At 64.0% G+C, this 10,179-nt stretch overlaps 1 protein-coding gene across 1 annotated transcript; it reads left to right on the top strand.

Moving 5' to 3' along the window:
* Nucleotides 1–3,437: 3,437 nt before the first annotated feature.
* Nucleotides 3,438–9,154, top strand: TRAF4 (TNF receptor associated factor 4). Its single transcript, XM_050322048.1, has 7 exons — nt 3,438–3,580; nt 6,329–6,380; nt 6,689–6,793; nt 6,868–7,029; nt 7,353–7,514; nt 7,588–7,743; nt 8,122–9,154. Exons 1-7 carry the CDS (start codon nt 3,438–3,440, stop codon nt 8,752–8,754), a joined length of 1,413 nt encoding a protein of 470 aa, XP_050178005.1. The 3' UTR covers nt 8,755–9,154.
* Nucleotides 9,155–10,179: the final 1,025 nt, after the last annotated feature.

Here is a 10,179-nt window from a genome sequence, read left to right as displayed (position 1 = left end):
GGAGGGGGCTGGTGTTCCTTCTACAACCTTGTCAGGCTGAGGGCTTGCTGGGACAGCAGCAGGCAAGACAGAGGTCTGACATCCTTTGTCTTGTCAGTGATGCCACCAAAATGTCAGTGTTTCAGGAGCTGGGCTCTTCCTGCTTCAGCTGGGCTGCCAAATCCAGGGGTGCAGCCCCCCTGTTCCCATCGATGTGCTGGTGTTAGGTGGGTTGTTTTATGGCTTAATGACACCTTTGCACTGCAGTGCTGGGGCTGGAGGTGTCACCAGCTCAAATATCGGGACCCTTTGCTCCGGGAGTGGAAACCAGTGTGCTTTGTGCCTGGCCGGGGGCTCACAGCGAGGGCTGGAGCCCTCGGGATTTCACAGCCTGCGCTCCTTGCAGGAGTTCAGCTGTGAAGCCCAGCGAGATGATTTGAATAATTTAATACCAGGCTGTGACCAAGCCTGGCGAAAGGGTAAAGGAAACAAAGAGGCCCCCAGCCCCGAGCAACAAAAGCTCCTGAAACGACAAGCTGAGGCATGTCCGCACTGCCGGAGGCAGAGAGCAGCCCGGGCAAATAGGCCAGTTGCATTCCTCACGTCTGCCGCTTTGTTTCCCTGCAGAAGCTCCCGGTGAAATCTGCAGGTCTCAGGGCTTCTCCCTTTATCCTTGTTTTGTTCCTGTGTTCTGCGGAGCTGGTGGTGGATCAGCCGTGTCCCTCTGGCTCTTCCTGCTAAGGAAGGCAGAGCCAGAGGGGAGCGAAAAGGGGAGGTGGTGTGGGATGAGGCTGCCTGTCCCCTCTTGTGTGGGTCCCCTCTGGCCATTGTCACCCAGGGAAGGGCTGTCCCCGTTCCCAGTAAGATCCTGCTGACCTGGGGCTGTTACTGTCAGCAGGAAGCAGTCCAAAGCGCCCTCTGATCCTGGAGCTGATTTGTTTTGATTCCAGCACCTCTGTCGAGGTCGTATCCTCATTCCCACGAGGCTTGGGAGAATTGGCAGAAGGTGCGGCTGCCGTCCGTCTGTCCGGCCGCCTCTCTCCTTACTCCCCCGCCCTCCCTGGGCACGAGGCCCCAGAAGCAGGGAGAGGACTCTCCCCACTCCTTTCCCTGCGGCGAAACGCTCCGCCTTAACTTCTTTAGAAGCCGGAGCGTCAGTTTTCTGTCCCTCCAGTTTAAGTTAAATACAAGGCAGAGGGAGGGAGCAGGAGTGCAGGACAGGGAGAGGCTGGAGAAGAGGACGGGAGGCCTCTCCAAGCCCAGATGGGTTCAAGGAGTGACCCATCATAGGGGACAGGGAACATATCGCCTCCACAAAGGGAATTGCCCCGAGTGTCGCCTTTGTGTGAGACAAATGCCTAGCTGTGATGTTGAGTGCGGGGAGGGCTTTCCTTAGGGAGAGGGGAAAAGCAGGGATCTTTGTTTGCAGGGTCTGACACCTCCCAGCCGCCCTGCCGGCACAGCCAGCACCTTCTGATGGCTTTGTCAGCTCCTGGCTAATTAGCAGAGATGCTCTTCAGTGAGGTTAGGGAAGAATAATTTTAAAAACATCAAAGAGAAGCAGTAAATAATGATAAAAGTCGTCTGTTTCATGCCTGTCATTGGAGGCACAGACTGTCTAAGCTTACAGGACTGATGGGTCCTGTCTTTGGTGGAGGAAACACCAGGAGTCCCACCACCCCCCAGGATGCCAAGGGCCTTGTCCTTTTGGCCTGAACCTTGTCCCATAACTGTGTCCAGGGACAGTTTTTAGTCAGGGCCAGGTCACAGCATGTCAGGGACAGTGTCTGGGATAGTGCCTATCTCTCCTTGGAGGCAGCCTGGCTCCAGGGCATGCTGGCACATAGTGGCAGAACCAGCTGGACCATGTGGCTGCTGGTAGATCCTGCCCTTGGGGAGTCACAGCCCTGAGCAAACCTGGCTGGGGAGAACCTCAACCCCAGCTTGAGGTACTTGCTGCACCCTGCTGCTCCCTGTACAGTTGCCCACTGTCACTTGTTTTTACATGTTGGGTTTCCAGGCTCGCTGGGAGCTGGTTAAAGTTTAGCTCAGAGCTCTCCACCATCCCAGCAGGCTGCCAGCTACTCACCTCCCCCAGAAAATCCCCTGCCATGACTGTTCATGCTCAGTGTACACCAGCACAAGCTTCCCTGATATTTGGGAGCTAAAACCCCGTTGGAGCTCAGGCTGTGGCAGGACAACCTGCCACCCCTCAGGGTAACCACAGAAATCAGCCCCCCCATCCCCTCCTTGGCAGCTCTGGCAGCAAGCAGGCAGGCTGCCTGCTTCCCCTCGGGCTGCTCAAAGGTTTTATTTTGAGCAGAGCCTCTCAGAGAGAAGGGTAACGTGAGCTCCTTGAGTGACAAGTGATAGAGCTTGACTTGCTCAGCGTGTCCCCCAGGAATCCCTCTCCTCTGCCATTTGCTAATTGAAAACTGCTAACATTTGGGTCTGGAGCAACTGCTGCCCTTAATGGGAAGCTGGCTGGAGTGAGCGTTGGTGGGACTAACACATGCTCACAGCCTGTCATCTGCTCAGCTCCATCTCTGGGGAAAGGGGCAAATACTCCCATATGCTGCTCTGGTTTCTGAGAGAGTGACGAGGGGGCTGGAGCCAGACAGATTTGCTTTTATTCTCCCTCCTCCAGGCTCTTGCTCGGTTACAAACCGCGGCTGGAGGGTTGCTGTTGGCTGCAGCCTGGGGCATGAGCTCCTAGCAAGACAAAGCCACAGGAGCTTGTGTATCCCCCTGTGCCTTTGGCATGGGGGGCTCAGGGCAGCCCCTCCATGTCCTGCTGTGGGTGATGGCTGGTACACAAGTCACTCTCTGTGGCAGGAGTGTGTCTGGGAGCTGTATCTCACCTCCAGCCTTGCTCAGGGGCACGACTGTGGCCCCGGGCTGCCTGCAGGAGTGTGAAACCCCTGGGGCACCCCCGAGTAAAGAAGGAGACACAGGGTTAGTGAGGACAGCATGGTGTGCGCTCCCAGAGCCCAGCCCTGGGCCAGGGGAGGCTGCAGTGATGGGGGAGCTCTGCAGGTTGTGCACAAGCCCCCAGGGGTGGCTGTCCCCAGTGCGGTGGGTCGCAGGCAGTTGAGATAAGTGTTCCTAAGGTGGTGGGTACTAAACCCCCGCGGAGGGGCTGTGCCCGGTGGGGTGCTCCCCAAGCCCCCAGGGTTGACTGTCCCCTTGGAGGCTGACCCCTAGTCCTCGGGTGTCTGTCTGTCCCCGGTGTGATGCTCCCGAGCTCCTGGGGTGCCAGGGCCGCTCCCCCCCTCCCTCCCCGTTGCGGTGGGGAGGCGGGGCGCGGGCGGGAGGCGGTGGCGGTGCCGTCCCCCGGCCCGGGGCGCGGGGCGGGCTCAGGCCGGTCCCACCGCCCCGTCCGTCCCCCGGGCGGAGCCGGGCGCGGAGCGCGGAGCCGAGCGGGCGCGGGGCGGCGGCGGCGGGCGCGGGGCGGCGGGATGCCGGGCTACGACTACAAGCTGCTGGAGCGGCCGCGGCGGCGGGTGCTGTGCCCGCTCTGCGGGAAGCCCATGCGGGAGCCCGTCCGCGTCTCCACCTGCGGCCACCGCTTCTGCGACACCTGCCTGCAGGAGTTCCTCAGGTGAGACCCCGCACCACGTCACGGACGACCCCTTCCCAGCGTGGGGCACCCCGACCACCCATCCGCGCACCGCCGGATGCGGGATCCCGCACCCCGGGGGAAACGGGTGCTTCCCCCGCCCCCCCACCCCGCCATTCGCCGCCGGCCCTGGGGGTGCGGTGCCCGCGGGTGCGGGGTGCTCCAGAGAGAGGTGTGGGGGGCCCCATGCGGGGCCGGAGTGCGGGGAGCACAGGAGTGCGGATGTCCCGGGCCTAGGAGGGGATGTGGATGCCACGGGGAGGGGTGTCCCGGGCCGGGGAACGGCTGAGGCGTGCCCCGGAAAAAGGTGCGGGGTGCCCGGGGGTGCGGGGTGCACCGGGAAAAGGTGCGGGGCGCCCGAAGATGGTCGGGGCCGGGGAAAGGTGCGGGTTGCGTGGTGGTGCCCCGGGCCAGGGAGGGGGTGCGGGGCGCGCCCAGGCTGTGACAGCCGCCCGCGGGGTGCAGTGGCCCGTGGCCCCTTTCGGTGAGGAGGAGGAGGAAGAAGAGGAGGGCCCGGTGAAGCCCGGAGCGGCGAGTTTCGAGATTCGAGTTTAACCCCTTCCTGCCCCGGAGGAAGCGACAGGGTGGGTGTGTGTGTTGGGGGGTCCGGCCACCCCTGTGCCCCCGCGCCCACGAGGGAGCCCGACCCTGCCGTGCGCGCCCGCTGGGAACGAGGAGCCGGAGCCTCTTCCCACCCGCGCGGTTTGGGACCCCGGTACCGGTGCCGGCAGCCTGGGGGCACGTGCGGGGCCGGTGCTGCCCCGGTTCGGGGCCGCCGCACTCGGTGCGGTGCCGGGGATCCCCCAGGGGCTCGGCGAGGGGATGCTCGTGCTCCCCCGGGGCGATAACCAGCGTCACCCTGGGCCCCGGTTTCCGCCGCCGCCTCCGGCTGCGCCTTTCCCCGCCGGGGCGACCTTCGCCCGGGACGGCCTCAGGGAGCCACCGACAGCGTGGCCAGTTTCTACGAAACCGGGCGTTCCCCGCGGCACGTGTCAGAACGCATCTGCTCCCCCCCCCGCCTACCCCGCACCCCTTCCGCCGGCACCTCCGTTCTACCGGGACAGCCAGACACAGGGGTTCCCCCACCGAGCACACCACGTTTTCACCGGATCAGGTTTGGGCATCTCATGGGCTGAGCCGTCCAACCCCACCGCGGTGCCGGGAGGGGAGTGCCGGGGGGTGCCGGGGTTCCCCACCCCATCACCTCGCTGTGCCCCAACACGCCGTGAAGGTCAGAGGCAAGGACGGTCCTCCTGGGTGCTGCCTCAGCACATTCCCTGCCCAGCCAAGCGTGAGGAATGGGGAGGCTTTGTCGGGGATTAGGCGCTGGCTTCAGGTCATCGTTAGACTTCCCTCCTCAGCCCCAGCACCCCAACACCGTGCACAGGGTGCAGACACGGCTGGCTACCCTGGAAAGGTGTGATACCAGCTCCAAGGCAATGCCAGCCACGGGGCAATGCCACCCACAGGCTCCCCGGAAAAGGCTGGGTGCCCGGCCCTGTCCTAGGGCACCTTATCTCGGTGGATACCTGATGACTCCCACGGAACCACCTGCAGTAAACAGAGCAGACACGTGGCACAGCTGGATGCAGCCGTGCCCCCTCGTGAATCACACCCTGCAGCGTTGAGCTGGGGTTCCTGGGGGTCACTTGCACCCCCAGCACAGGGATGGTGGCCGCAGGGGACATGACAGTGCCATGCCCGGGCCATCCCAGGCCAGCGCGTGCCAGGCGGCACTGCTGGCTCCATCCCGATGTCTCACATCCTCTTGGCAGCCCCGGTCGAGGCCGCGCCGACGCCTGCCAAGGGCACTCGGTCATTAGGCAGGAGCTGTGCAGGCAAGGCAACCTTGTCCAGGGACACCAGAGCCACAGGGTCCCTGTGTGTCCTTGCTGCGTGTCCCTGTAGGCAGCACCTGTGGTCTCCCACCCCAGTCTCCCTCAGGGATGGCACGTGGACACCCTCACCTGTCCCCAGACACAGTGTTGTGGGGACCAGAGGTGATGGTGGCTCCTGGTGAGCGGTGTCAGAGGCCAGGCTGCCTGTTTGGCTCCATCCCCATCTCAGCCTCACACTGCCACACTGAGCAGGGCCCTTCCCACCTGAGGGACAATCTTTGGGAGGAGCACCCCATCCTGGGGGCCCAGCATGATGGGGACCCCTCCGGGGTGGCTGCCTGTCCCTGTCCTGACTCACCGTGGTGGCTGATGGGGCCGTTTCCTGTGGAGCAGGAGCCCCAGGGCCACGCATCCGGGCTGCACATCTGGTGCACAGCTGTTGCCCTCCCCCACCTCCCCTGGGCCCCAGCACCTGGGGCTGCGGGAGCCCCGTCCCCTGCCGGCCCCATCCTGGCCAGTCGCTGGCACCCTCCTTAATCCCAGGGGCCAGGGCAGGCGAGGGGCTGCCGTGGCTCCAGATGGTGCCACGCTGCTCGTGGCGGCTGGCCCAGGCCCCTGGGGACCGGGGCCGCCGTGCCCTGCCCGGGGGGGCGGGGGGCTGCCAGGAGGGTTGTCTGGCCGTAGCATTTCCCAGCTCAGACAGATGGAGCGGGATTAGAGCCGCGGCTCCCCCAGGGTCGTGGCTGGATTTGGTACGGGGTGAGCGCTCAGTGGTGGAGGGACAGCGCCAGTGTCCTGGGATGGGATGGCAGGGACCTGATGGGACATTGTGGCTGTGCCACTGGTGCCATTCCCCATCCCTGAGTGATCCTGACCCCTCTGTGTCTTGCAGCGAAGGTGTCTTCAAGTGCCCGGAGGACCAGCTGCCCCTGGACTACGCCAAGGTGAGCCTGGCACACAGATGGGTCCCTCCCTCCAAGGGGACATCCCCGCCAAGGCACCGTCCCCAGGCTCCGCGCAGCGCCTGGCACAGCCACGCCGGGCTGGCACGGGCACCCAGGCGGAAGCAAGAGCCCTTTGTGTCGCGGGGCCGGGGAGCGGAAACCCGCTCCCGACAAAGGGCGCTTGTTGCTGTGCCAGTGGGGGATCCGGCCCCGGGCAGCGTGCCCACGGCTCCCAGCCAGGCTGTGCTGGGGGTCTGTGTGCCCACAGCCTGGTGCAGGATCCTCAAGTCCCTGTGTTACCCCCCCAGATCTACCCCGACCCGGAGCTGGAGGCGCAGGTGCTGAGCCTGGCCATCCGCTGCATCCACAGCGAGGAGGGCTGCCGCTGGAGCGGGCTCATCAAGCACCTCCAGGTAGGGTCCGACAGGATGGGGTGGGGTCAAGGTTCTGCCACATGGCCCTCCCTCACCATCCCTGTGCCCCCCAGGCCCATCTCAACACCTGTGGCTTCAACGTGATCCCCTGCCCCAACCGGTGCAGCGCCAAACTGAGCCGCCGTGACCTGCCCGAGCACGTCCAGCACGGCTGCCCCAAGCGCCGGGTCAAGTGCGAGTTCTGTGCCAGCGACTTCACTGGGGAGGCCTTCGAGGTGGGCAGGGGGGGGGTACCATGCAGGGGGGAACACTATGGGAGACACAGCCGTGGGGTTGGCCTGGCAGGAACACTGTGGGAAGCGCAGCCTGGCCATGGGGGACACAGCCTTGTGAGAGACACCATGGAGGATGCAATGTGGGCATGGGAACAGAGCCTGGATGGGGGATACATCATGAGTGTAACAGCCTTGTGGGGGACGTGGACGGGTGTGCTCCTGGTCCCTGTACCTCTGGCCATGGGGGCACTGCATGGCCCCATCCCTGGCAGGGCTGGCTGGTGAGGGCAGACAGAGGGTGACGATGCTGTCACGGTCCCCAGGGCCACCAGGGCACGTGTCCCCAGGAGAGTGTGTACTGCGAGAACAAGTGTGGGGCTCGCATGATGCGGCGCCTGCTGTCCCAGCACGCCCTGGCCGAGTGCCCCAAGCGCACCCAGCCCTGCACCTACTGCGCCAAGGAGTTCGTCTTCGACACCATCCAGGTGAGATGGGGCCAATGGGGACCCTCACCCCACTGGCTCCCAGCCCTGGCTGACGGCCACTCTGCCTCCCCAGAACCACCAGTACCAGTGTCCCCGGTACCCCGTGCCCTGCCCCAACCAGTGTGGGACGCCCAGCATCCCCCGGGAGGACATGCCCACCCACCTCAAGGAGAGCTGCAACACTGCCATGCTGCTGTGCCCCTTCAAGGAAGCTGGCTGCAAGCACCGGGTGAGTGTGTCCCTGTGACCAGCCTGCCCTGGCATCCTTCAGCATGGGGTGTCGTTCCCTACCATGTTGTGCCTGTGCTCCACAACATCCTCACACCACTCCTGCCCTATCTATCCCATCCCGAGGTGGTTCTGTTCTGTCCCATCCATGTAGCTCCATGGTGTCCCCATCCTTGTCCTGCCTCATCCCTGTGTCGCTTTGCCACCCAAGTGTCTGTCCCCACGCCATCCCAACCAGGTGTCCCTGAGCCACCCCTGTGTCCCTGTGAATTCCTCCAGCTGTGAATGCTCCAGCACCCCCATCTCCATGACATTCCCACGGCACCCTTCCCTCCTGTCCCATGCCATGTCCCTGCTGACAATCCCGCTGTCCCCGCAGTGCCCCAAGCTGGCCATGGGCCGGCACCTGGAGGAGAGCACCAAGGCACACCTGGGCATGGTGTGTGCCCTGGTGAGCCGGCAGCGGCAGGAGATCCTGGAGCTGCGGCGGGACGTGGAGGAGCTGTCGGTGAGCAGCGACGGGACCCTCATCTGGAAAATCGCCGACTACGCCCGCAAGCTGCAGGAGGCCAAAACCCGCAGCAACTACGAGTTCTTCAGCCCCCCCTTCTACACCCACAAGTACGGCTACAAGCTCCAGGTCTCGGCTTTCCTCAACGGCAACGGGAGCGGGGAGAGCAGCCACCTCTCCGTCTACATCCGTGTGCTGCCGGGCGAGTACGACAACCTGCTGGAGTGGCCCTTCTCCTACCGCGTCACCTTCTCCCTGCTGGACCAGAGCGACCCCTCGCTCTCCAAGCCCCAGCACATCACCGAGACCTTCCACCCTGACCCCAACTGGAAAAACTTCCAGAAGCCGGGAGCCTCGCGCAGCTCCCTGGACGAGAGCACCCTGGGCTTCGGCTACCCCAAGTTCATCTCCCACGAGGACATCAGGAAACGGAACTACGTGCGGGATAACGCCATCTTCATCAAAGCCTCGGTGGAGATCCCCCAGAAGATCCTGGCCTGAGCCCTCGAGGGGGGACAGGATGGGAGTGGGGCACCCACCCAGGGGTGCCCCAAGTGGTGCTGAGCCCCTGCCCGCAGTTGGTGCCCCTGGCTTGGGGACACTGCTGTGGTGCAGTGGTGGCTCTCAGGATAGGCAGGGATGGATGGGGTTGCTCTCATGTCCCTACTGGGGCTGGGACCCTCTGGCAGCGCCAGCTGCCCTCTAGGGCAGCCCCTTCTCAGGTGCCCAGGGGTGCCAGGGGGCTGGGCCCCCCACACCCCTCCCTGGGGCACCCAGCAGCCCCTGCCAGCCTCACTGAGGACCCTGCTACCCAGAGCCATATTTTGTAAGCTGGTGCTCCCCAGGTTGTTATTTATTTCCCTGTGCCGGGGCCATTGCCCCCTTCCCACCTCCTTTTTTTTTTTTTTTCCCAATAAACTTTTCTTGTATTTATTATGGCCGCCTGAACCTCCTTCCTCTGCCTGCCAGAATCGGGATGGCAGGACTGCCATCCCAGCACTGGAGTGCTCCCGGTGCAGCCGTGGGTGCAGGGGACAGGGAGAGCAGGGACTGGGCTGGGGGGCACAGAGGGGGGTAATCCCTGACCCACATCCTGGCAGCAGACGGGCTCAGATGGAGCCGGTTAATTCAGTAATCACCATCAGCGGGGATGTGCCGGGATGGGGGGGGTCGCCAGCCCCGGGGTGCTGTTTACCTGCAGAGCCCACCCCCCTCCTGGCCCCACCAGCCCCTTGTTAGCGCTGGGGCAATTAAAGCCCCTGGGGGAGGCGAGGATCCCGAGCAGGGAGGGTGGGCAATGGGTGGGGGCATTAGGGCAGACCTAGAGGGAGTCTGGGCTGGATCACGCCCCAGGTGCATGTGTCTGAACCCCCCCACCCAAATCACCCCGGCAGCAATGGGGGGTCGCTGTCTCTGCAGGATAATCCCACAATTGCATTAGTGCAGCCCTGGCTTAATGCAATTAGCCCCTAATTAGCTGCACCCCGCGGCCCTGGCTGGGATGGGGGGGACAGCATTGGCGGGTGTCCCCACACACCGTTATCCCCTCGGGAATGTCCCCTGGGCAGGTCCCAGCACAATGTGGTCCTGGGGAACGGGGCGATACTCCTGCCCATGCTGGTACCCAGTACCAGCCTGTACTGGTGCCCAGTTCTTGCCCATAGTGGTGCCCAGTATGAGCCCACACCACTGCCCAGTGCCAGCCTTATATTGGTGCCCAGTGCCAGCCCGTAATGATGGACAGTTCTCTCATAATGGTGCCCAAACTGGTGCCTATAATTAGCCTGTGCTGGTGCCCAGTGCCAGCCCAAACTGGTGCCCAGTGCCAGCCCATATGGATGCCTAGTGCCAGCTCAAATTGGTGGCCCATGCCAGCTCAAACTGGTGGCCCATGCCAGCCCATACTGGTGACCCATGCTAGCCTGT

The sequence above is a fragment of the Myiozetetes cayanensis genome, unplaced genomic scaffold (assembly GCF_022539395.1).
Source record: "Myiozetetes cayanensis isolate MyiCay16 unplaced genomic scaffold, myiCay2020 scf27, whole genome shotgun sequence".
NCBI classification, from domain to species: Eukaryota; Metazoa; Chordata; class Aves; order Passeriformes; family Tyrannidae; genus Myiozetetes; species Myiozetetes cayanensis.
Note: the sequence above shows the minus strand (reverse complement) of the source record. Positions and strands in the feature narration are given on the sequence as shown.

Coding starts and splice junctions, on each gene's coding strand:
- TRAF4 (XM_050322048.1), top strand. CDS start 3,438: ATGCCGGGCTACGACTACAAGCTGCTGGAGCGGCCGCGGCGGCGGGTG. Junction 6,794..6,867: donor GGCTCATCAAGCACCTCCAG/GTAGGGTCCGAC, acceptor TGTGCCCCCCAG/GCCCATCTCAACACCTGTGG. Junction 7,515..7,587: donor TCGTCTTCGACACCATCCAG/GTGAGATGGGGC, acceptor CTGCCTCCCCAG/AACCACCAGTACCAGTGTCC.